This window comes from Budorcas taxicolor, chromosome 1 (assembly GCF_023091745.1).
Source record: "Budorcas taxicolor isolate Tak-1 chromosome 1, Takin1.1, whole genome shotgun sequence".
NCBI classification, from domain to species: domain Eukaryota; kingdom Metazoa; phylum Chordata; class Mammalia; order Artiodactyla; family Bovidae; genus Budorcas; species Budorcas taxicolor.
In genome coordinates, this window is record NC_068910.1 from 54,212,351 (window position 1) to 54,239,659 (window position 27,309).

Sequence of the window (27,309 nt, forward strand, 5' to 3'; positions counted from 1 at the left end):
CACATTAATATACACAAAATAATCAACAGGTGCCTACTGTATAGCACAGGGAACTATACTCAGTATTTTATAATAATCTACAAGGAAAAGAATTTGAAAAAGAATATATACACACATATATAGTATATGTATAACTGAATCACTTTCCTGTGTACCTAAAACCTAACATTGTAAATCAGCAATACTTCAATTGAAAAAAAAGGAAACCTTCAATTTAAAATACAAAAAGCCCCAGATGAACAAGTGGCTAAAGCTAGGAATCATGGCCTTAAACACGTATTCCATTTTAACTTAAAATCCCAATCTTCGGATGTAGTTCCAAGGCCCTTTCACCAAACTTGTGTTTATTGGCAGAAGCCTGCTTCTTCTCTTCTGTAGAAAGCGTCTCTATAATGTAATCTGTTTTGGTTTCTTTAAAGGACAGAGCAAACTAATTACAGAATCTTTCTAGATTATTCGAAGTGGTTTCTAATATTTTACAGCTACCCTGAGCACATCTAATTCAACAGCAGTTTCTAGCAACTTAGCTCTGTTGACATTTTTCAAGTTATCCAGCTTAGTTTCATAAGGACTTTGAGATTTCATAAGTAGTTCATTATATGTCTGAATTATTTTTCATCTTTATATTTTGTAAGTTTACTATGTAAATTATTCTGGTAAAATAATACATATACCAACCTCAACAGAGTGGGGACTACGTCCAGTTGGCTCTTTGTCGTCCTCCCAGCTCACCTGGAGGGTAGAAGCGTGCAGACATCACTGGGCCAGGGGTGGGTAATGTGAGCTGTGAGCTGTCAGCATCTGCTGGGCTGGAGGGTGGATGGAAGGAACGAAAAGGGGTGAGAAATTCAATTACTTGGTTAAATTGAGAACATTGAGAACATCCACTGGAGCTTTTCTGACTCTGCTACCTGATATGCTGAGATTGGGCATTGCAAAAATCCTCACGTATAATCTTGCCTAAACCTTTCTCTGGGTTGCCTCTAATGACTCCATCCACAGACTCTCTGCATGGAAATTACTGGTGCCCACTGGGGGTCCTTCTGGCTCTCCAGCTTTGCCAGATACTTATTTGCTGGACCAGGTCCTGCAGATTTCAGTGATTGGAGTGATGGGGCCAAGTGCTTAAACCACTTATACTTCTAATGACAGCCTGTCTCAGATTCTTTGAGAAAAATGGAGAGATCCGAGAGTGAGTCTGGTTCTTTTCCTTTGTGGTACAGAAATCAGTTGCAGGGGAAAATAATCTTTTGGGCTCTGTATACTTGTCAAGTCTTGTGTCTGGTTTCTTAAAAATTCTAGACACAAAGTCTAAATTGCTTTGTGTTTTAAATCTTATTTGCAGAGCAGATATAGAGACACAGACATAGAGATCAAACATATGGGTACCAAGGGGGAAAGGGCAGGGGTGGAATGATCTAGGAGATGGGACTGACATGTATACATTATTGATACTATGTGTAAAACAGATATTAACTGATGAGACCCTACTGCATACAGGGAACCCTACCCAGTGCTCTGTAGTGACCTAAACGGGAAGGAAACCCCCCAAAGAGGGGATATATGTTAACACATAACTGGTTCACATTGCTGTACAGCAGAAACTAACACAGTATTGTAAAGCAACTATACTCCAATAAAAATTAATAATAATAATAAGCCTAGCTTAGTTTTAGCATAAGCTTGTGAACCTTCCTCTCACGTTGATGGCTCAGATGGTAAAGCGTTTGCCTGTAATGTGGGAGACCCGGGTTCGATCCCTTGGTCCAGAAGATCCCCTGGAGAAGGAAATGGCAGCCACTCCAGTACTCTTGCCTTGAAAATTGCATGGACTGAGGAGCCTGGTAGGCTACAGTCCATGGGGTCACAAAGACACGACTGAGCAACTTCACTTGGTGAACTTACAGTTTGTTTCTCTTTGGTAAGAAGTGCTTTTCGGAAACTAAGGGAGGAGTGATGATGGCTCAGTGGTAAAGAGTGTTTCCGCAATGTGGGAGACACAGGTTTGATCCCTGTCCCTGGGTTTGGAAGATCCTGGGCTTGGAAAGATCTCCTGGAGAAGGAAATGGCAACCCATTCTAGCATTCTAGCCTTGGAAATCCCACGGGCTGAGGGGCCTGGCAGGCTACGGTCCATGGGGTCGCAAAGAGTCAGATATGACTGAAGCAACTAAACACTTTACTTAGGTGCAGGATATTGACATGTGTCTGTTACATGCATATAATAAGTCCATCGGGAAGGAAAGGGGCAGATATCAGTAGCTTCAGAGTTTCTGATCAGATATAGCATTTTCAGGAAAACTAGCTTCCTGTGGGTTGCGTGCATGCATGCTAAATCCCTTCAATCATGTCCGGACTCCTTACAACCCTGTGGCCTATAGCCCACTAGTCTCCTCTGTCCATGGGATTGTCTCCAGTATTCTCCAGGCAGAGTACTGGAGTGGGTTGCCATGCCCTCCTCCAGGGGCTCTTGCTGACCCAGGGATTGAACCCATTCTCTTCTGTCTCCTGCATTGGCAGGGGGCTTCTTTGCCACTAGCGCCGCCTGGGAAGCCCCGCTGTGGGGTTAGTCAGGTGCTGTTTACCCAACTTCCCTGAGCTATTAGCAAATCTTGCATTTCCATATTAACTTCAATGGTAATACTGAACTTGAAATACATAATCAGTGGGATTTTTTTTTCACAAATCCTGTAGAATTCTGCATGCAGCTGAGGCATGTTGACAATGGTGTCATTGAATGTTTTTCTACAGGAAGCATTTTGAAACCCAAGTAAGAGTGCCCTCTGGAGCTTCACGCTTTTGTCCCTGAGCATTCGGGGAGGAGGTAATGATCTCTAAGTAGATAGGAGTGCGTCTGTCAGAGATTAGTTATTGACTGTAGGAAAAAATCACATTTGCTTCTTGAAACGTTCTGTCTGAGAATTGCGCTGGACTTTTAAATCTCCGTTGCTGGCTCAACCTGCTGGAAGTGACAGAAGCTGAAACATGAAATCAGAGCTCCTTTCCCCACATGCTATGGGGTGATCATTTATAGAATCTCTTGGCATGCAGTCTCCTTTTGTTCTGTGATTCATTCCTGGTATAAAACACCTTCTGGGTTGATGATACTGAGAGGTGAGAAGAAATAGGGAAGGGAATAAATCATGAATATACCTTGGTACCCTGAGTACCCATCTGCAGGGCAGTAGTAATACAATTTTACTATGAAAATGATCCAATGGATGTGATCTGTGCTATATAGACATATGTAAATTCTATGCAAATAACCATTTAATGCCTGAATGTGGCCCCGAGGAAGAGAGCTTAACGGAACCCAGTGTCCTTTTGGCTCATCACTGCGAATGTCTGAATCAGCCCCAGGCGATGCCAGGTGCCGTGGCCTGCCTGGCATTGTCTGCAGCGGCTAGTACAGGAGCGCATTTCTCCAGTCGTTCCCCTCTCTGGCCTCAGCTCCTGCTTTGCTCACTTCACCCCAGACGTGCTGTCCTCCTTTCTAAAACATGCCAGGTAGACTCCTGCCCCAGGACCTGTCACCTGTTGCATTTCTGCCTGGAACGCTGTCCCCCAGTTGTCGTCCTGACTCACTCCTTTGCTTCACTCAGCTCTTTACATCAGCTGTCGCCCTTTCTCTAGGCCTTCCCTGGCCACGTGTCTAAAACTGGAAAGCCCTCCTATCTCTGCCTGGGCTTCCCTGATGGCTCCGTGGTAAAGAATCTGCCTTTCAGTCAAGCAGATGTGAGTTTGATCCCCGGGTTGGGAAGATCCCCTGGAGAAGGGAATGGCAACCCACTCCAGTATTCTTGCCTGGGGAACCCCATGGACTGAGGAGCCTGGAGGAGACGGCCCACAGGGTCACAGAGAGTCAGACGTGACTTAGCAAGTAAACAACAACTGTGTATTACTTTGATTGTTATTCCTGTTTTAGGTTATTCTGTAATATCTAAAACACTTTCTTTTATGTCCGTCTCTTTGTCTCCCCCGAAAGGCTGCTTCCATGAAGGCAGAGCTGTTCATCTATTTAGTTTATTGTTGTATCTTTGTTGCTCAGAGCAGTGCCTGGCGCATAGTAAACTGAAAGTGTCAGTCGCTCAGTCGTGTCCGACTCTTTGCGACCCCATGGACTGTAGCCTGCCAGGCCCCTCTGTCCATGGGATCTCCCAGGCAAGAGTACTGGGTCGCCATTCCTTTCTCTAGGGGATCTTCCTTACCCAGGGATCAAACCCTGGTCTCTTGCATTGCAGGCAGATTCTTTACTGTCTTAGCCACCAGGGAAGCCTGCCTGGCACATAGTAGGCGCTCAATAAATACCTGTTGAATCTCTCAATAATGTGTGTTGGTTGCTGCTGTACTCAGTTACGTTTTGAACATTTTAGGTCTTGTGTATAGTTAAGCAGGAGTGGTATCTTTTCCAGAGTCTGCTGCCTCTTGGAAAAAGAGAGGAGATATTCAGTGAGTCGTTGATATTTTTAAAATTAGGTTTTTGGGCAGGGAGCAGTGGTGTAATCCGTGGTTAAAATTGGGCTTGAGGGATTCATTGCTCTCATTTGCTGCATTCATAGTTCTTACGAGATGAGGCCTGCGTCAGGTTCCACAGGGTGCACGGGGGCTGGTGAGACACCGTCCTGGGCCTGGGGGAGGTCACGGTCTTGGGAGGACACTGGGGCCTGGACAGACTGCTTCTGGGTAAAACGCACTAAGTGCTATGAAGAATGTGAGCTGTGTTTTATCCTTGACATATCTAGACTTACCACATTGCCTCCATTATTATGGGTAATTGATTTAAAATGATTAAATCAGTGTGTTTTGGCCTTAAGGAGCTCATTGTTTAAATATTTGAGTATTTAAGTATTTGAGAATGGGCACGCTGTATAGGGCTTTGATATTAAAATGAAATCCCCCCCCAAATGCTAACTAAGCTATTAGTTATGGTTACAAAGAGGGGTGGTGACTTTTTCAGACCTCAGTTGAAGAGAATGATGAATCACTCTAGCAAGTGCAGTGGGCTGCAGAAGCCTCTCGTGTGAACTTGAGTCTCAGCTCCATTGTTTACGGGCTGTGTGACCCGAGGAAAACTGCGTCTCTCTGTGCCTCATTCCTGAAATGGAAACCGTAGTACCTGCCTCATGGTGTTATAAAGATGGACTGTAAGCCTTTAACGATTTACATTATTTGAAGATTTATTAAGTCCTTTGTTATAAGTCATAAAGTGATATAAGGTGTATATTACTTAACAGTTTATGGTATGTAGTGGGTATCGTATGTTGTTCATTTGCTCAGTCGTGTCTGACCCTTTGTGACCCCATGGACTGCATGCCGCACGCCATGCCTCCCTGTCCGTGACCAACTCCCAGAGCTTGCTCAAACTCATGTCCATTGAGTCGGTGATGGCATCCAACTATCTCATCCTTTGCCGTCCCCTTCTCCTCCCACCTTCAATCTTTCCCAATATCAGGGTCTTTTTCATCAATCTTTCCTTTGCATCAGGTGGCCAAAGTATTAGAGCTTCAGCATCAGTCCTTCTAATGAATATTCAGGACTGATTTCCTTTAGGATTTACTGGTTTGATCTCCTTGCAGTCCAAGGGACTTTCAAGAGTCTTCTCCAACACCACAGTTCGAAGGTATCAATTTTTCCACGTTCAGACTTTTTTATTGTCCAGCTCTCACATCTGTAGATGACTACTGGAAAAACTGCAGCTTTGACTAGACAGACCTTTGTCGGCAAAGTAATTTCTCTGCTTTTTAATATGCTGTCTAGGTTGGTCATAACTTTTCCTCCAAGGAGCAAGCGTCTTTTAATTTCATGGCTGCAGTCACCATCTGCAGTGATTTTGAAGTTCAAGAAAATAAAGTCTCTCACTGTTTCCACTGTTTCCCCATCTATTTGCCATGAAGTGATGGGACTGGATGCCATGATCTGCGTTTTTTGAATATTGAGTTTTAAGCCAGCTCTTTCACTCTCCTCTTTCACCTTCATCAAGAGGCTCTTTAGTTCCTCTTCGCTTTCTACCATAAGGGAGGTGTCATCTGCGTATCTGGGATTATTGATATTTCTCCTGGCAATCTTAATGCCACCTTGTGATTCTTCCAGCCTGGCATTTCACATGATGTACTCTTCGTATAAGTTAAATAAGCAGGGTGGCCGTATACAACCTTGACATACTCCTTTCCCAAGTTTGAACCAGTCTGTTCCATGTCCACTTCTAACTGTTGCTTCTTGACCTGCATACAGGTTTCTCAGGAGACAGGTAAGGTGGTCTGGTATTCCCATCTCTTTAAGAATTTTTCACAGTTTGTTGTGATCTACACAGTTAAAGGGTTTAGCATAGTCAATAAAGTAGAAATGGATGTTTTTCTGGAATTCTCATGCTTTTTTGATGATTCAGCGGATGTTGGCAATTTGATCTCTGGTTCCTCTGCCTTTTCTAAATCTGGAAGTTCTCCGTTGACATACTGTTGAAGCCTAGCTTGAAGGATTTTGAGCATTACCTTGCTAGCATGTGAAGTGAGTGCAGTTGTGTGGTAGTTTGAGCATTCTTTGGCATTGCCCTTCTTTGGGATTAGAATTGAAAACTGATCTTTTCCAGTCTGTGGCCACTTCTGAGTTTTCCAAATTTGCTGGCATATAGGGTACACTTTCATAGCATCATCTTTTAGGATTTAAAATAGCTCATCTGGAATTTCATCACCTCCATTAGCTTTGTTTGTAGTAATGCTTCCTAAGGCCTACTTGACTTCACTGTCCAGGATGTCTGGGTCTAGGTGAGGGATCACACCATCATGGTTATCTGGGACATGAAGATCTTTTTTTTATAGTTCTTCTGTGTATTCTTGCCACCTCTTCTTAATACCTTCTGCTTCTGTTAAGTCCATACTGTTTCTGGGTGTCATGTAAGTGTTAGCTATTATAAATATACTTGTAAATAAAGTTATAACCATCATTACTGGATCATGGAAAGCTCATCAGTCCAAACAAGTCTCGTAAAAATTATTTTAAGGAAACTTATAATTATTTTCTTTTTTCCCCCACTCTCGTTCCTCTCACCCCTGTCGGTACCGATTCCTAGGATATACCCAGGTCTTTGTTTGCTTTGTATCTGTGTTTTGAACTTGACATAAGTGGTATCATCCTTACTGTCGTCGTCTTAAAGTTTTCGAACTCAAAAGTACATTTCAGATTTTACAAATGTTGCTCTGTGCACATCAAAGTCATGCCTTCTAACTGTGGCCTGTATATTACTGTGTGAGGTCTGTTATTTACAGATTCTTATTGCTGTACACCTACATTGGCTCAGACTCCCCACCCTCATTACCTGTTAATGCCTTTGTATGTATCACTGTATGTATATGATTGGGAGCGTGTTTGTTGGGTGCCTGCCCAGAACGTTTGAGGATCGTAAGGAACACACATCTCTCTTTTCACAAAATTCTGCTGTCTTGCTACCAGAACGGCTGTAGCAGTCTCTCCTCCCGCTAACACTGCAGGGGTCCAGTTTCTTCCTTTCTTTTCCATTATTTGGGAATGTTTGGCTCTTTGGGCAAATCTGGTGGATGTAGAATCTCCTGGTAATTTTAATGTGTATTTCTCTGATTATCTCGATACATTGTTAGCCACTCAGGCGTCTCCTATATAATGCCTGTTCTTATCCTCTGCACATATTTTACAGTATTTTCTGACTTCTTTTTCTGGGAGCACCTTTTATATTCTAATGTTAGTCTGTCCTCTCCCAGTCTCTGCACACTTGCGATTTTTCCAGTTTCCTCGTGGAATCAAAATTTATTCACAGTGTAGTCAAGTCCATCAAATTGTTCTGCTTGTGATCTGAGCTTTTGGTCTTGATTCAGAAATGCTTATCTACAAATTACAGAGTTGAGCTCCTACCTTGTCTTTTGTTAGCTTGTGTTTCTGCTTTTTACATTTAGATTTTTGCCTCTGTATATACCCTGTAAGGCAGAAAACAAGCCATATTTTTGCTTTCCCCAGTAACATTTTTTCTGTCCTACTGATTTATGGTTTGGGATTCCCTGGTGGCCCGGTGGTAAAGAACCCGTCTACCAATGCAAGAGACCCAGGTTCGATCCCTGGGTCAGAAAAATCCTCTGGAGAAGGAAATGGCAACCGACTGCAGTATTCTTGCCTGGAGAATCCCATGGACAGAGGAGCCTGGCGGGCTTCAGTCTATGGGGTCGCAAAAGAGTTGGACTCAACTTAGCAACTAAACCACCACCATCACTGGTTTATGATGCTGTATCTGTAATATACCAGATTCTCATGTATACGTAAACATATCTCACACCCTCTTTTCCAGTTTTTACTGCAGTTGCTAGTTCCTGCATGAATACCACATATAATCACTGTGGTTTTTGCTATTTTTAGTGTTTGCATCTGTTGGGAGGGTGATTCCCTCTTTTTCTGAGAAAAATTTACTTGACCCTTCACAAACCTTTATTCTTCTATTCATGTATTATACTAAATGTGTTGAGTTGCTCAAGAAATCCCACTGGAATTTTTATTAGAAAAACGATATAATTATTTGGGAGATCTGACATCTATAAAAGTCAACTATAAACACTATAAAGGTGTTGCTCCATTCATTTACCTGGCCTGTGTGTCTTCATTTTCTTAATCCTTCATGGATTATTTTTCACAAAATTAAAAGAACTTCTGAATGAAAGTTTCATGTATCCCTTATTGGATTAATACCTGTACATCAGAGTTTTTATTGTTATTATGAATATCTTATTTTCTACTGTATTTTCTGGTTAGTTATTATCGATACAGAGGAACGCCGTTGACTTATTCTAAGTTTATCGTGTATCTGGCAACTTTGGACTCACTAATTTTCTTTTTGTTTTCTGTAAAATGGTCACATGTACAGTCAGTGACTGTTTCTGTTCCTTCTTGCTCTTCTACCTTTTTTTTGTTCCTATTTTTTGGCTCATGCCTCTAGTACTGTCAAACAGTGATGATATTGGAATCGTTATCTTGTTTGTAAGACTAAAAGCAATGAAACTAAAATTTTTATATTAAGTGTGGTGTTTACTCTGGGTTTTATGTGGTGGCTCTAACATAATTAAGTTAAAGAAACTTCTGGTTCTTGTTTTCAGAGTTCTTTTCCTGTTAAAAAGAAGGTCTTTGTTAAAGACTTAATGAAGCCTTAAAAGCCTTAGAAAGTCTTTGTTTCATGTTATTTACAAACATATATTAAATAAGATGATTTTCTCGGAGGATCTGCAGTTCTAAGAGAATATAGTACACCGTTATTTTGCTTTCAAAGGAGTGTTGCGTATGTATTTTTATAACAGGTCAATGTGCAAGAGGCAAGGTGAAAATGGATAATGGATATCAGCTTTCATCCTTTCTATCAAATATTTTAATGTCAACCTTGTGTCAGACACTGTTTTTTTAGTTTAAATTTTTATTGAAGCACAGTTGATTGGTTTCATGGGGTCGCAAGGAGTCGGACACGACTGAGCGACCGGACTGGACTGATTAGTTTCTGTTGCACAGTGAAATGTCCGTTGTAGATGCAGCCTCTCTTTTTCAGATTCTTTTCCCATATAGGCAGTTTTATAGAGTACTGAGTTGAGTTCCCTGTGCTATACAGTGGGTCCTTATTGTCGTTGTCCAGTTGCTCAGTCGTGTCCAACTCTTTGCCACCCCGTCAACTGCAGCACGCCAGGCTTCCCTGTCCTTCTCTGTCTCTCAGAGTTTGCTCAGACTCTTTGTCTGTTGAGTCAGTGATGCCATCCAAGCATCTCATCCTCTGCTGCCCTCTTCTACTCTTGCCTTCAATCTTTCCCAGCATCAGGGTCTTTTCCAATGAGATGGTTCTTCGCATCAAGTGGCCAAAGTATTGGAGCTTCAGCATCAGTCCTTCCAGTGAATATTCGGGTCCTTATTAATTATATCTGTTTCATATGTAGTCGTGTGTATACGTCAATCCCAGTCTCTTGATCTGTCCCACCCCTCTGCCAGACTCTGCTTTAATGATTAAGTCCTTATTTAATTGAGAAGGACCAGCTGGATGGGCTGAGTGTCAGGCTTTTTGGCTAAATCTTGAACGAGGCTTGCAGTCTGGGTCCGCCTCTGGTATGCTTCTTTCTGCCTTGTTGAGGCTGCAGTTTTTAGGCCTATAAAGTGGGAGGAGTAGACTAGCAGTTTCTTCCAGCTCTGAAATTCTGTGATTTCACAGGAGGAAGAATGGAGAGAATGGGACTTGGACGGTAGGAGGGAATCCTCATGCTCTTAGAACAAAGCATGGAACAGGAGTTTTGGGACCTGGAATCGCAAGGTCCCAAGCCCGGGATATGGATGAAAGAAGCAAGAGCTGAGAGGGTAGATGTATGGACGGTTTTAAAATTGTGCATAGGGACTTCCCTGGCGGTCCGCTGGTTAAGCGGAGACGGCAATGGCACCCCACTCCAGTACTCTTGCCTGGAAAATCCCATGGACGGAGGAGGCTGGTGGGCTACAGTCCATAGGGTCACAAAGAGTTGGACACGACTGAGTGACGTCACTTTACCTTTTCACTTTGATGCATTGGAGAAGGAAATGGCACCCACTCCAGTGTTCTTGCCTGGAGAATCCCAGGGACGGGGGAGCCTGGCAGGCTGCCATCTATGGGGTTGCACAGAGTTGGACACGACTGAAGCGACTTTGCAGCAGCAGCCACTGGTTGAGAGTTTGCCTTCCAACCCAGGGGATGTGAGTTTGTTCCCTGGTTCTGGAACTAAGCTTCCACATGCTGTGGGGCAACTAAGCCTGTGCTGCAACTAAAACCTAGTGCAGCCAAATAAATAAATATTAAAAAAATAAGGTTGCATATAATCATTTTCTAGGTGGATCTGGAAAATGGCAGAAGGTGAGGAAGTGGGGAAAAAAGGATTTTGTGTGATAAGGGTGCCAAGTGCATGAGACCAGTGCTTTCAGCCCATTTGGGACCCTCAACTTGATCTAGACGGAGGTTTGGGCCAAGAGTATGGGTTAGGGATTCTGGAACAGTTAGGTTAACTTTAAGAGAAGAGTCAGCAGAATTTATTTGGGGGCTGAAAATGTTGAGAGAGAAAGCAAGCTGGAAATGTCAAGTTTTCTTTCCTTTTATCTGCAAGAACTAGAAATACTGCACTTGCGTGTCCCGATTTTTCAGAGATCTAGCATTTGCATGTATAATCAGGGTGATATGTTTAGAAACAGGAGAGCGCTCGCCTCTCAGGGGAAAACCATGACTTTTCCTTTGCACACATGTTTGCACGCATTTTTATGTGTGTATTTTAAATCTTAGTGGAACGTCTTTAAGATGTGTGAAGGATTCGCAGAGGACAGTGGAAGAAATTTCCAAAGCTTGCAGCCCAAATATGTGAAAACTAAGCATTAAAACTATGGCTTATTTCCTTTCTTCCAAAAGTACACATACCTCAACGTCAACCAAAAGAGAAAAAGCCTAAAGTTTTTAAAATATTACATTCAGGGCCTTAAAATTATTCAGAATTTTGATTTCCTGGCAGGCAGCATCTGAATAAATGTGGAATATTTTTAAAATGAATCCATTCTACTAAATATTTGGCTTAATAGCTTCTTAGAGACGGTTTCATTTGCCCTTTTTATTTTTGTTTTTGTTTTTAATATTCTGTCACTTCAGCTTAAAACTTAGAGTAGAAATAAAATGTTTTAAACTGGGCCATTTTCCAAGTTCATTCCCAAGATTAACTATTCAAAATTATACTCAGCTCTCTCTACTTTTCCAAACTCCTGCCCTAGTGGCTTAGACAGTGAAGAATCTGCCTGCAATGCAGGAGACCCAGGTTCAATCCCTGGATCAGGAAGATCCCCTGGAGAAGGAACTGGCAACCCACTCTAGTATTCTTGCCTGGATAATTCCATGGACAGAGGAACCAGTCCATGGGGTCACAAAGTCAGACACGACTGAGCAACTAACACACATATTTAGAAATGGCATATAATTTTTTTTTAAGAGGAAGAGGGAAAGAATGATGAAATTATTCGAGTTGGTTGAATTTATTTTTCAAAATTGTAACCAGGCCAGTTTGATTTCTCTGCCTTCCTGGGGCTATTTGACTGAAATCTAGTGTCTCTTTTTTCCCTTTGCTGTGGAAGAATTCAGGGACGTGAGGAAGATGTGCACCAAAATTAAATGGCATTTGCAGGCTGTTATAATTTTCTCTTTGAAGTTTTTCCCATCAGAAAAACCTTCTACAGAAGCAGTTGCCACGGACGTATATTTGAGATAACCACCTCCCTTACTCCTTTTTAGCTTTTTAATTTCATCTCTGGCAAGCCTAGTTTTAAATTTTTGATACACGTTTGACGGCATTTTTAGGACCAGCTGATGATCTTTTCAATTTGGGGCTTTGTTTATTCCAAAATCCTAACGGGAAATGGCCCATTACTTATTTATACTAATTCTCTGCTTTCAGTACCCATGCCGCACTGGAGCCGTCTACAGGCACTTTGTGTTCAACAACAGATGGATTTTCACAAACGTGCAATCATAGTAGATGTGCTTTGTACTTTTTTCTCTGAAGCAAACTGTTTTTCAGTAATTAGGATGATTATTCTTAATTTACCCTTTTTGTTTTTTAAGTTAAGAAAGTTAAGGTAAGGCAATGTCTGCTCAAAGTACTCCTATAAAAACAACCTTTAAATCCTTAATTTGACTCTGGGACCACTTAATCTTTCATTTTCACAATGCCTCATTTTTATTATTTTACGAATGGTAATGGTGACGTGTATTGCATGCTTTCTCCATGACGTGCTTCACCTATTTCTTTCCATGTTATTCTCCAACAGCGCTATGAGGTAGGTGATATAATTTTAGAAAGTAAAATGCTACGTGAGTTGACTGTGCCTCCCAACTCATGAGTGGCAGAGCACAGATTTGAACCCAGGCCACTGCCTTGAGAAAATGCGGTCTTGACCGCCCCCCACCCTGCCCGCTGTGCTGTGGGACTCAGTTTCCCTGCTGCTCTTGTGGATGGTGCAGCAATGGCGGGAAGCCTCAGGCGGTCCCCGATTCTCTTAGGAGCTCCCCAGACTAGACTCCCTGCCTGGCTTGTTGCTGGTTTCCCTGGCTGGAAGCACTCTTTCTAGGGTTGATTCTCCGTGTCCAGTCTCGTCTTTCCTTCACGCCCGTGTGGGCCAGTAAATACAAAGAGAATGTCTGTGCGTACCTTCCTCCAATGCTCGGGAGCCCAGGGATCCAAGGAAGAAAGCTGGGAAAACCAGGAGGCTGGTAGATGTCACGAAACCCGAGTGCGTGTGCAGTCTTGGACACGGTCTGAACATCTCTGTGTTCACGGTCTGAACGCACCTTCTCCGCTACCTGTTCCCCTCTTTGGCCTCACCCTCATTTGTCAGGCAGGCACCCCACTGACCTGGTGCAACTGGCTAAGGGAGGGGACACATGGGGTGACTCTTCCTAGGTTAGGGTGAATCATATTCCCAGGTAGAAGTGGTGACTCTTGCCTCAGAATTTTCTGCAGATGGCTATACTCAGCATTTCTCATCAGCCCCCCTGAAGTCAGTATACAGAGCAAAACCCTGACATGCTGTACCTCAGGCTTTGAAAATATTTTATTTTAAATTAGTAGCAGGGAGGGGTGTGTATGATACCTAAATGTGATTCTTTTTAAAAGAAATTTGGCCGTGCCACGCAGTTTACAGGATCTTAGCTCCCCAGCTAGGGATCCAGCCCACATCCTCAACAGTGAAAGCATGGAGTCCTAACCACTGGGTGGCCAGGGAATTCCCTAAGTAATTTTCAAACACAACCTGAACATTTTCAAGAGGCCACTTAAAAAGAAATCCTTTTAATTTAATATTAGAGTTTTGCCAAATTGTGTGATAGTTTCAGGTGGACAAAAAGGGGCTCAACCATATATATATATGTATCCATTCTCCCCCAAACTCCCCTCCCAGCCAGGCTGCCGCATGACATTGAGCCGAGTTCCAGTAGGCTGGCCTTTCATAAAGGGCCCGCTTTTTGTAGTGGTGGCAGTTGTTGCTTCTTTTTCTGCCTTTTCCTCCTAGTTCCGGATGCCCTATGGGATTTACCAAGAGACTTCTTTTTTGGCTCCTGTTTGAAGGAAATGGCAACCCACTCCAGTATCCTTGCCTGGAAAATCTCATGGACAGAGAAGCCTGGTGGGCTGCAGTCCATGGGGTCGCAAAGAGTCGGACACGACTGAGTAACATTTTTTTATTTTTGCTCTCAGGAGGAGGCATGGGTATGAGTTAAACTGTGAGAAACGCACAGTGAACGGAAAAAGGTTTTTTGACTCAAATTTACTGCTTGTGAATTCAGATGGCAGCCATTAGATAATAAACATAGGATTAGCCATCATTAGATAATAAGCGTAGGGTTAGCCATCCACAGCAGAATTCTTTGGCTCCCGGGTGACTTTCCTGGTTTATTGCTGTCTACGGGACAGTCCTTCAGGCAGAGAGAGGCCTTCCTTTCTGATTTCTGATGGATTCTCATTCTACTCAGAATCGAAAAGTATGCTTCTCCTTACAGTCTTGCTGACCGTATAGATTCTCCAGTAAGTATTTAATTACATCTTGGACTTCATCACGACTTTGATCCTAAAGAAAATAAGGAGCAGGTCAATGGCTGCTTACAATTTTGTGCTAAGCAACTTCTTAACATTTTAAAAATCGACAGTGCCACCATCGATCAAGTCTTAAGGGCTGTAAGGAAAGAAACGAACTGTGGCCACACAACTCCTGCACGGCAACCCCTGTGCTAAGCGTTTTTTGTGCCTGAGCTAATTTAACCTTCATGATGGCTCTTAAGGGTCAATATTATGATTCCTTTCTTAAAGATTAGGAAATTGTTGCTTAATAAGAAAGCTGGAATAACTCACCTGAGGTCATACAGCTCAAAGCTGGTAGTGCTGGGATTGGAAGTGGGGGTGAAACCTGGCTGTCTGGCTTCAAAGCCCAGTAAAACAATCTGCCTTTTCTTGGGTTGGAATAAGGCTCCCAAACAATCGAAATGTATTTCAGTGGATTAGGCAAATTTGCTGTCGTTGAAGGATTGAAGAGGGCGTTCCCTGGTGGTCCAGTGGTTAGAACTCTGTGCTTCCATTGCAGGGGCACAGGTTCGATCCCTGGTCAGGGAACTAAAATCCCACATGCTGTGCAGGACCACACAGTTTGTGGGATCACACACACACACACACACACACACACACACACACACACATACATATATTACATACAAACAAAAAAGTGTTGAAGACATAGCTGCTTTCTTCTTCACTCCAAGGGAAAAGTTTGAAGTTGAAAGTAGATGACTATTGAATTTCAGTTTAATCAAAGTATATGTAATTCTCAGACCACAGATTTCTCCAGTTACCTATTTATGAGGTAACTGGAAAGCAGTACACTGCTTCCCAAGTTTATCTGTCTTATTAATTCTATCCACGTTCAAATCCAGAGAACTGCATGAGCTACTGTGGTACTGCATGCTAACACAGAATTCTGATTTCTACCCTGGCCCCTATGCAGCTCCCCAACCTCTTGGAGATGTGTAAAATTATGAATCATCAACTTTTGGGGAGGGGTAGGTATAGCTGCCTTACAGTGTCAGTTTCTGGTGGACAGTGAAGTGAATCAGCTGTATGTGTACATATGTCCCTTCCTTCTTGAGCATCCCTCCCACCCCATGCCCCTCCAGGTCATCACAGAGCGCTGAGCTGAGCTCCCTTGCTGTACAGCAGCCTCCCACTAGCAGCCTGTTTTACACATGGTGTGTGTGTATGTCAATTCCAGTCCATCCCACAGTCTACCAGTCTGTTCTCTACACCTGTGTTTCTATTCCTGCCCTGCAAATAGGTTCATTTGTACCGTTTTTCTAGATACATATATGTGCTAATATTGGAGAAGGCAATGGCACCCCACTCCAGTACTCTTGCCTGGAAAATCCCATGGACGGAGGAGCCTGATAGGCTCCAGTCCATGGGTTTGCTAGGAGTCAGACAGGACTAAGCGACTTCATTTTCCCTTTTCACTTTCATGCATTGGAGAAGGAAATGGCAACCCTCTCCAGTGTTTTTGCCTGGAGAATCCCAGGGACGGGGGAGCCTGGTGGGCTGCTGTCTCTGGGGTTGCACAGAGTCGGACACGACTGACGCGACTTAGCAGCAGCAGCAGCATGTGTTTGTTTTTCTGTTTCTCACTTACTTCATATTCTGTATGACAAACTCTGGGTCCATCCACGTCTCTGCAAATGATTCAAGTTTGTCCCTTTTTGTGGCTGAGTAATATTCCGTTGTCTATGTACGTACCACATCTTCTCTGTCCAGTCATGTCTTGATGGACGTCTAGGTTGCTGTCATGCTCTAGCCACTGTAAATAGTGGCGCAGTGACTGTTGTTGTACATGTGTCTTTCTTTCTTTAGACTTGGGACTGTTAGCCAAGGCTGCAGACTTTGAGCTTCCTGTCTGGATTGCTTTGTACACCGCACGTGTCTCTGTCTCTGCCAGTTCTACTCAGGCTTCAGGTGCTTTGCCCTCAGTACAGCCTCCTGAAATGAAGTCAGTTCACCTTGATCATGCTTTTTCTCACTTTGGCATTTTCTGGTTGTATCGCCAAATTAGCATCTTGTCATGCACTTCCTTTCTGTGTGTGTGTGTCTGTCTGTCTTGCTGTCTCTGGGTCTTTGCTCCTCTATCCCCTGTAACAGTGTAAGCATCTGTGGTGAAAAACGGCCTCGTACATCTTATGTTTCTGCTCCACATCACATTTCAGATATTTTCCTTGGCGCACAGTAGGTATTCAGTAAATATTTGATAATTGAAATAGAAAAAATGGCACAAATCTGCCAGTTTTTCTCAAGCTGTCTTTTTTCCTCTAGCTGAAATTACAGAAACATCTAGAATACAGATTTTTTAATGTAGAATTTAGAAAATCCATTCAGTATAATCCAGTCACGTGGCTCAAAATGAAAGAATCTCTCTCCCTCTCTGTTATTCACATCTCCTCCGTGGCATAAGCAGCCACTTGGAGTTCAGCGTGTATTCTTCTAGATGATTTTTGTGTTTTAAACAATGATAAAAATACTCATTTTCCACATTTTAACACAGAACTTTGCATACTATAGCACAGTTAGGCACCTTGCCTTTTTTAACTTAACTACGTAGCTTAGAGGGTTCTTTTCCCAAACCAGTTCACGGAGGCCTTTTTTCTAATCCTCATAGCGTCCTGGTAATGTTCCATCATGGAGATGCGCTGTGTCTTGTTAACCTATCGCATATGGAGGGACATTTAGGTGGTTTCCGATCCTTTTCATTAAACATGCGACTTTGGGGCCATTCTGCCTGGGTGCAGGTGTGTGGAGGAGACGTTCCCCATCAGGACGCTGCTGGGTCACGGGGAAGTGCACTTGTAGCTGGGACAGGGCCTGTCAGGTTGCCCTCCTCCGGTGTCTGCCGCTTCACACTCCCGCAGCATTGTGTCTCCGCGGTCTGTCGGCAGACTGCGTACTGATACTTATGGGTTTTTACAGTCCGATGGTGAAAGATGGTATATCTAAATGTGGTTTGAATTTACATTTATCATGAGTACAGTTGAACACATTTTCATATGGCTTAAGGGCCATTTATGTTTTTTTTGGTGAACTATCTGTTCATATCTTGCCCAATTAGAATGCTGTGCTCAGTCTCATCAATTCCTAGAAATTCTACTCCTACTTACAAATTAGAATGATGAACCTTTTGTCTGTGAGGCTAGTTGAAAATATTTTTTCTGGTTTATCGGCTGACTTTGTTGGTGGCAGGAATGGGTTTTTGAAATTTGTTTCCTGTGCAGAGGGCTTCCCTGGTAGCTCAGCTGGTAAAGAATCCACCTGCAATGCAGGAGACCCCGGTTCAATTCCTGGGTTGGGAAGATCTGCTGGAAAAGGGATAGGCTATGTACTCCAATATTCTTGAACTTGCCTGGTGGCTCAGCTGGTAAAGAATCTGCCTGCAATGTGGGAGACCCAGGTTCAATCCCTGGGTTGGGAAGATCCCCTGGAGAAGGGAAAGGCTACCCACTCCAGTACTCTGGCCTGGACAATTCCTTGGACTGTATAGTCCATGGGGTTCACAAAGATCAGACACAACTGAGTGACTTTCACTTTTCCCCGTGTATAAGTTTTCAATTTTTAGGTCATTAAATTTATTGAGTTTTTCTGTTATGACCTTATAGTATTCTTTCTTCCTTTTTTCTTAGTCTTTGATCTGTTTGGGGTCTGTGATCTGAGAGAGAAATCTGGTTTTCAGTTGGCTGCCCAGTTATCCCAACACGTTATTGCAAAATTTATAGCCACGAGGTTGAGAGGCTGTCCTTATACCCAGTTACTATTTGTATGATATGCCACAGTAGGATGAAATTCCAGCAGTGCACAGACAAACGGGGATTAGTGGGTGGATAACTTAATTCATTCTTAGTACTCATGCAGCAAACATGTATTAAGTGCTTAGTAAATTAAACAGTCATGATATGTCAGGTCATGGGGATATAAAGACAAGTTTGAAAGAATCTCATATGGTTTAGCTGGATAATAAACATAGCCTCGGTGTAGTGGAATAGGAGGGTAGAGAGGCTGAGACAGACAGGGAATGCTTCACACAACACTGACCACTCAGCTGGCTTTACCACAGGAGGGGGGCCTTTTAGGAAGAGGAACACTTCCTAAAGACCCCTGAGAGCCTGTGGTGTTTGAAGGCCTTGGAGTAGCTCTCCATAGCCATAGTTTGGGGCAGGAGACCCTGCCGGAAGTGAGACCAGAAGCATAGTTAATGGGGATGGTCTCTCCGGCCTGAGTGAGTGTAAGATGAAAGCATGCACTCCCCAGGCCCTCATCTCCCTGAAAGATGAAGGGGAAATCCCGAGAGGTCCAGCAAAAATGGAAGGCAATGCCAGGCTGTGTTCTGCAGGCCGGTTGTTTAGTTTTGACACCTGTTGCTTTTTTTAGACGACTCCAAGCTCCCGAAGCCGAAGTCTCACTTTGCTCCCCCATGGAACATCCAATTCTGCGTCTCCCTGTAGCCAGAGACACCTCAGCACGGGGGCCCCTGGCGTCGTCACGATCACGCATCACAAGTCGCCTGCCGCCGCCCGAAGAGCCAAGAGTCAGTATTCCGGCCAGCTTCACGAAGTCAGAGAGGTAGGCCTCGTTCTCCCCTTAGGTGGAGTTGTCTGTGGAAGCTGAGGGCTGCGATGTCGCTCCCCAGCCCCTTTTCTTTAGTACCGTCTTGATGGATGGGGAGAGAGGACCAGAAGCAAACCTCCCAGACACAGCCATCATGATTCCTCCTGGATTTTAAAAAAATAATTACTTCTGTTTCATGGGTTAAGTGAGTTGTCAGGAGACCTCTGCTACCCAAGCTCAGAAAGCAGGGGACTCAAGCCCATAGAAACTTGAGGGAGGTGGAAGGGCTGTCCAGGGAAGTCTCCAGGCTCGTAGCAAAGAGAAAGAACGTAAAGTGGATCATCAGGAAATAATTGAGGGCAGTTTGAAATTCAGAAAGCATTGGATCTAAAGCTGATCTCCCTCTTTCTCCTTCACTTTATGAGGTGCTTATCCTCTCGCACACTTCAAGCCAGTGAAAAGAATTCTGTCCTTGGAGGCAGAAGACTTTGTTGCCTTGAAGCTTGGAACCCACATTCCTGCATCTGCGAAATGGAAATGGCACAGGCCTTCCCAGCCTCTCAAGGGATCCCATGTGATAATGTGCATGAGAACCCTTCTGCTGAGAGTCTCTTGGGGGTTATGTTTTGTTTTACTTTTGATTGGCTGGGAAGTCATCAGTTTGGGGCTCCCAGGATCTTTAGTGGTCATACCATCCTCTGCAACTATTACCGAGAACCGACTGTATAGAGTAAATGATCATGGTCTTGGTTTTCTTTTTCTTTTTAAATTTTTCATTTATTTATTTGGCTGCTCCGGATCCCAGTTGTGGAGTGTGGGATCTTCTTTAGTTTCGGCATGCAGTGTCTAGTTCTCTGACTAGGGATTGAACCCTGGGCCCCTGCATTGGGAGCACAGAGTCTTAGCTACTGGACCAGCAGGGAAGCCCTGTGGTCTCGCCTGTCTAACTTGTGTTGAATACTGAGGCTTTTTGCCCTGCAGCTATCTCATGTGGAGATCAGCTGGTCCTTTTTGAGAAGCAGCCGAGTCCTCACTGTGTCAAGCAGGAGAATGGGGCTCCCAGAACACGTCTGGCTGCTGTCTGAATTAGCATGTCTCTCGCTTTATTTCTTAAGTGTCGTAAGCCAAGGAGTGCTATGTCAGCTGGCTATCTTGTTCTAATTCTGGCCCAGAACAGAAAATCTGAAATCTTCTGACTCAAGTTTGTAGGTGCATATGAAAGACATTTTTGGATAGATTTACACATGCATTTACTTTTTATTGCCTAACAAGGAGAAGGTACAGAGTCAGATGCACCCTTTGAAACAGTCACCCTGATGTGGGGGAAAAAAAAAGTATCTATGAGCTTAACTTTGCTACCTTGGATGAAATAAGAAATCATTTGCTGCACTTGTGTGTACAGCTTTTCACTTATAGCACATTTTCAAAAAGCTCTATTAGGGAAAACCTTGAATGTACACAAAGCAGAATAGAATAATGGTCCCCACCACCCAATTTAAGTAATTTCAATCCTCTTTTGTTCTTGTTTGATCTCATTCCCTCAACACTTTTTTTGGCTCGAGTATTTTAAGGGAATTTTAAATATTTTATTACTGCCAATAAATGTTTCAATATTTATCCAGTGGGTAAGGACTTAAAAAGAAAACAGTGTAACCACAATACCATCATGTTGCTTTTATGTAAACCTCATTGAAGCTGTTTTTTGCAAGTAATTTAGAGACTTGAACCCTAAGAAGAAAAGAAAAAGCAAGTTTGTGGTATCTTGAGAATTCTTTTAAATGTGCAGTAATGAATCTCGGATAGACTTATTGATAGGAGTCCTGGTACATATGAAAAAAGAGAGGTGCTTGTGTTTAGTGAGTAGTAGCCGAAATAAAAGTTAGGGTATTTGGTTTAATTACTAGTAGCATTTGCTTCAGTATAATGCCAAAATCTTCCCTACATCCATTTTTAGAAATTCAAGCTTTTAAAAGGATAAAAGTATGTGCTTTGGATATGTGTGTAAAGAAATATTTAATTGTATGAAGTATATAATGCAAAAGAAATCTAAAGATAAGAATAACACATAATCCTACCTCCCTTCACATAAGCACTGTTAATCTTTCAATGAATTTACTGCTTTTTTAAAATCCTTTATTTTGTGAGATTCCAAAGTCAGCCATACCCATTTTCTTTTCTTAGCTTTTACTTTATTTTTTAAATTGAAGTAAACAGTGTCAGACTTTATTTTTTGGGGCTCCAAAATCACTGCAGATGGTGACTGCAGCCGTGAAATTAAAAGACGCTTACTCCTTGGAAGAAAAGTTATGATCAACCTAGATAGCACATTCGAAAGCAGAGACATTACTTTGCTGACTAAGGTCCATCTAGTCAAGGCTATGGTTTTTCCTGTGGTCATGTATGGATGTGAGAGTTGGACTGTGAAGAAAGTTGAGCGCCGAAGAATTGATGCTTTTGAACTGTGGTGTTGGAGAAGACTCTTGAGAGTCCCTTGGACTGCAAGGAGATCCAACCAGTCCATTCTGAAGGAGATCAGCCCTGGGATTTCTTTGGAAGGAATGATGCTGAAGCTGAAACTCCAGTATTTTGGCCACCTCATGTGAAGAGCTGACTCATTGGAAAAGACTCTGATGCTGGGAGGGATTGGGGGCAGGAGGAGAAGGGGCCGACAGAGGATGAGATGGCTGGATGGCATCACGGACTCGAGGGACGTGAATCTGAGTGAACTCTGGGAGATGGTGATGGACAGGGAGGCCTGGCGTGCTGCGATTTATGGAGTCGCAAAGAGTCAGACACAACTGAGCAACTGAACTGAACTGAACTGATAATTGATTTACAATGTTGTATTAGTTTCAGGTGAATTTACTACTTTTTTCATATATGAGTTAAATATGTGTTGGTCACTCAGCTGTGTCCAAGATATGTAAAAATTCTAAAGTATAATCTCAACTTTGTAAATGACTATATATATATATGCTGCTTTTTCAATGGAGGGAAATTATTGAAATTTACTAGGGAGTTTCATTATGTGGAAGATAATTAGGTGACATGCTCCATAGCTGTTTTGATTTGGTTGTTGTACTTCTGGGCGACAACCAGGTATCTTCTTCAGATGATTGCTTTTACATTTGTGATGACCTTTCTTGCCGAAAATTCATTCTGAGCCAGCTTGTTGAGACATGTGTATAAAACACTGGCAATTGAGGATTGCAGGGTGTCAGACACCTAAGAATGAGGTGGAAGTTTTGATTCTCAGATTTCATGCCCAGCTTTCCTCCTGATTGGAGAAGGGTAACAGTCTTGTGATATCTGTCCTTTCATGATATGGGCCAGTCCACCTTGGGAACTGAGAACATTTCACTCCGACCAGAAAGTTCTGCAGTTTTAAAAGTCTATTAATCTCAAAGTATAAAGGTGCCTCGGCTTTTGGATTCCACTGTATTTATTCATAAAATAACTAGAAGAAAATGGAATAGCATTTTTAACCCAGCTGTACCAGGAAGATAAACTTATAGCCACTGAAGCAAGCCAGAAAATCATCGTCCACAAGACAGATGTGCCCGAATAGCTAAAGAACAAAAGAAAAATAGCCCAGCCACAAGTAACTTAATAAATATTAAATGGAATGCCACCGCATGGGTAAAAATAAAGGGACAGTGTAAAAGATTAAACGGTTATCATCCAAAATATTGAGATCACAAAGGTCAGTGCACAAAGTTCTCTCTGGAAGTGGTGAGGAGAGATGAAGATAGAAAATTCGAGACATGACATCATTGTGAAGAACAGGGGTATCCTCCTTAGCAGTTCAGCAAATGGAAATCCAGTTTATTTTGTCTGCGAGATTACTCGAAATAATTATAGGTTATGGTGGTAAGAAATACTGGTAGTATTGCATTCTTTTTTTTTTTTTTTTTTTTTTTGCTACAGTTTGGTGATAAGAACAACTAAGCACAAAGAAGCTGTTCGTTGCCTTTGACCCATAAATTCCCTGCTGGGAACTGTATTCTGAGGAAATAACTCATGGAATTGGGGGTAGAAGAGGAAAGTTAATTTGGGTTAAGCTGTTGATACTAGTGAAGTGATAGATTCAACACAAAGCATTCTGGGGATGACTGAATAAACAGTGATACAGTTAACACTCTGAATTGCTATATAGCAATTTAAGATAAAAGTCACAGAAGTATCATTCCACTTGGACATGTGTATATAAAATGAGACAATCAGGATAGAGAATAATGTGCAAACATGGCCCCTAGGTTCATCTTTTTTTTTTTTTTTTTTGGCTGCTCCCCGTGGCATGTGGGATCTTAGTTCCCTAACCACGGCTTGAACCTGTGCCTCTGCACTGGAAGCATCAAACCTTAACCACTGAGCCGCCAGGAACTGTGAGCTTGCTTATTCAGTCATGCCTCCACCCATTCTTCAGGTATTAATTGGGCATCTCTTATGTTGGAGAAGGAAATGGCAGCCCACTCCAGTACTCATGCTTGGAAAATCCCATGGACGGAGGAGCCTGGCAGGCTACAGTCCATGGGGTCGCAAAGAGTCGGACACGACTGAGTGACTTCATTTCATTTTCATTTCATTTATGTGCCAGGCATTGGATTTTTATGCTGAAAGCCATGTCTTATTCATCTTTGCATCTTCTAGCCCTAGCAGAAATTGGTGGGTGTGTCGGTTGGGCACATTGATTTAAGGACCCATTTTCTAATGGAAGGCTTTAGAAATGGAATTGCGTAGGCATCAGGGGTTGCTTGGGTCACCGTACCAGGTGGTTGGTGCTTGGTCGAGGGTTGAGTCAGGTGTTGACATGGTCTCTCTGACTCTGCAGGGGTACTGCGGGGGCTGTACTGGGCTCCTCTGACTCTGCAGGGTACTGCGGGGGCTGTACCTGGGGAACCATGCGACTGAGGGAAGAGCAGCGAGAGGGTGAGCCTCTGGATGTGCCGCTGGAGTCTATTAGCAGACTCTAATATGTTCTCAAAAACCCATTTGGGCCTCTCGCTGTGTAAGCACTTCATGACTGACCTGTGTGGTCTTCACTTGATTCTAACTTTTATACTTTTAGTGACTTTGTAACGGGTTTTAAGGTGGTTCACATTTACTTAAACGGACACAAGTTCGGTTGGTACAGGTGCAGGGTGATTTCTATAAAATGCCTGTATGCTGGATGCTTTCTGGGAAAGCACATCTCCCATGCCTGTTCTAACTACGTTTCTGGCTGCACTGGGTCTTTGTTGCTGCGGGGGCTACTCTCGAGCTGTGGGTCTTGGGCTTCTCATTGTGGGGGCTTCCCTTGTGGAGCACGGGCTCCAGGGGGGAGGCCTTCAGTGGTTGCAACCCATGGACTTAGTTGCTCCGTGGCCTGTAGGATCTTCCGGGCCTGGGGATTGAACCCATGTCCCCTGCATTGGCAGGCGGATTCTTAACTACTGGACCACCAGGAAAGCCCCTCATACCTGTTCATACATGTGTGCTCTGTGTGTGTGTGTGTGTATACAAACCTGCATACGTGAATTGAAGAACAAGAAGTAGGAAAGTCAGAGGTTTCTCCCTTTCCTAATTCCTCATTGCTCTTTCCCAGGAGTGGCTACTGAGGAAATGATCTGAATATCTGCACACATGAGAGCATGTGTGTATTTGTGTCTCTGCTCAGAACTGTGTGTATGTGTAGGCTGTTTGTGATCTCCAGCAGGTTTTATTTTCTTCCTTGACTAGAGTTAAGAACATTCTCTAAAGAGAATCCCTACTAAAATTTTTCTTTTAAGTCCAAATATGGTAATCGGCCCAGACATAACAAATATTTGAGCAACAGAATAAGCTTTGTAGAGCCTGGTTTTTGTGGTTTTGACCAAATAATTTTTTGTGTGTGTGACATTTGAGACTTAAATACACCTAATTCAATAGATAGACTTTGGATTCTGTAGCTTGGTGGGCGAAAAAGTCATGCTATGAAATTGTAGTGGATGTATGTGAGGTGTAAATTTAGATTTAATTAAGCCTTCAGTGATAATTTATTGACCGATAGAAATTATCCTTCTCTTACACTTTTTTAAATTGTTAAATAGCTTGCTTCCAGCCACATACCCTTTTTATGAGAAGGCTTTGTGCTGCCCTGGTGTTTAATGGGTAGATAAACTGTATTGAAGTTGTGTCCTTTAATGTGGCCTTAAATATTAATAAACCTTTCACAGAATATAATGTGTGGAGCAGAGTGTGTTTATGTGGTTCCAACGGTGTGAACTCATATATATATATATACATACATATGTTTCTTCATGTAATTGCACCATGTTTACTTAAAACATAAAAGGAAAGATGCTTTAATGAAGTGCCATCTTTACAAATAGTACTTTTGCAGCAAAAACAAAAATGAATAAACAGCCTCTGGCACATACCAGCCAAACAGGTCTGCAAGAGTTAAACAGTCTTGGTTATTCTTCAGCTGTTACTGCTGACAAACACTTGTAGCTAGACTTGTTCTTCATAAAGCTAAACAAAGTTAATTGCTCTCTGACTTCATCTGAGTTATCCTCTGCATCTGGCATTCTTCTCCCCCTGTACTCTTCTGTAGCAGTCTACGTTTTAAATGAACGTCAGGGGCCCGTAACTTTGGGGACACCTGACCCGGTTACTGAGTTGCCTGAGGCCAGGGATGGCCGTTTTGAAACTTTGCAAAAGGAAAAAATGGAAGACCTTTATGACGACATAAATCCTCTCCTTATTCCTGAGAGAGGGCTTCCCTGGTGGCTCAGTGGTAAAGAGTCCACCTGCAAAGCAGGAGTCATGGGTTTGAAGACCCATGGGATTGGGAAGACCCCCTGGAGGAGGGCATGGCAACCCACTCCAGTATTGTTGCCTGGAGAATCCCATGGACGGAGGAGCCTGGTGGGCTACAGTCCATGGGGTCGCGAAGAGTCAGACACGACTGAGCGACTGAACAGCTACAGAAATTCCTGAGAGGTGAACACAGTTGTTGAGGTGCTGGCCTGCTGTGTTTCCTCTTTATCTAGCAAAAAGGATAAAGCTATTCTTTCTGTTTCCTCCAGACTCTATTTCTGTTTGGGATCAATGGACAAGGAGCCAAGATTTTGGCAACAGTGCTGACTCAGTATTCTCTCTTCAGGATGGTTCGGTTTGATTCAGGTGTACACAGTTATAGTGAATGCCTGCTTAGAAACCTTGATTGATGTACAGCCTCTGCTCTGGAAGCAGGAGCTGTCAGCACCCTGAAGTATATTATTAGTCAGTCAGTGTTATGGTAGCACTCAGTACTGGCAGCATTGAACACAGCCCATTGCATCACCAGGGAAACCACATTTAGAGTTCTAAGTGCATTTTTCCTTTGTATGAATAGGATGATTATTTTTTTGTTAAGGCCCAAATTAATTCTCCTGTGTACTTTTTGAATCAGTGATGGCCAATAACTCTTGCATGTGTTGGAGTGGTGATTTGCAACCTCTCAAAGTAACTCAGCCCCAGACTTCAGTTTTCAAAAAGTGGTAACATGGACTTCCTTAATAGCAGTGATCCTCAAATATTTTTAAAGTAGCAGAATATTGTTTTCAAGAAAAATAGTATAGATCCCCACTATATAAAAACAGTGCTTTATTAGTGCAGATTTACTAGAGAAGGAGGCATGGATGTTTATTACAAAGCACGTTGCCTTGGAATCGTGAGTATTTATGACCACCACTGCAGCCTCTCTCTATCAGCTGCTGTATCTGTGCAGTGTGAAACTAACATTGCTGTGGTCCATGGAACCCCTCAGAGATCCTCTAAGAAACCAGTTTGAGAGATTTGGGCACTAGCAGTGTTTCGGGTGAATAATGACAAAAGCAAAGAAATGAGGTCCCATCCCCTTGACTAGCTGTCTCCCAAGCTGCTCCCCTGAGGGCAGGAATCTCTGCCCACTCAGGGCGCCACTGGGGACAGCTGGAAAGGAGGGTGGCGGGGGTTGGGGAGGAGTTGGGGGAGGAGGAGGCTGAGGGCAGGACTAACCACCTGGACCCCCAGCAAGCTCCAGCGTACACAGTTTTGTTCTTCACCTTAGGTATCCTGGTGGGCTACAGGCCAGGAGGTCGCAAAGAGTCGGACATGACTGAGCGACTTCACTTCACTTCAGTATCCTGCACTCGACTGAAAGATAG

At 43.1% G+C, this 27,309-nt stretch overlaps 1 protein-coding gene and 1 non-coding gene across 2 annotated transcripts in view; both read left to right on the forward strand.

The window, feature by feature from the left end:
* OSBPL10 (oxysterol binding protein like 10) overlaps nucleotides 1–27,309 on the forward strand; it is a 322,138-nt gene that overhangs the window by 129,385 nt on the left and 165,444 nt on the right. The window contains exon 4 of the mRNA XM_052637028.1: nucleotides 18,983–19,174. Coding sequence (XP_052492988.1) covers nucleotides 18,983–19,174 — 192 coding nt within the window. The remainder of the gene's footprint in view (nucleotides 1–18,982; nucleotides 19,175–27,309) is intronic.
* Nucleotides 15,071–15,142, forward strand: TRNAG-UCC (transfer RNA glycine (anticodon UCC)). Its single transcript has one exon. It is a non-coding gene; the product is annotated as a tRNA-Gly (tRNA).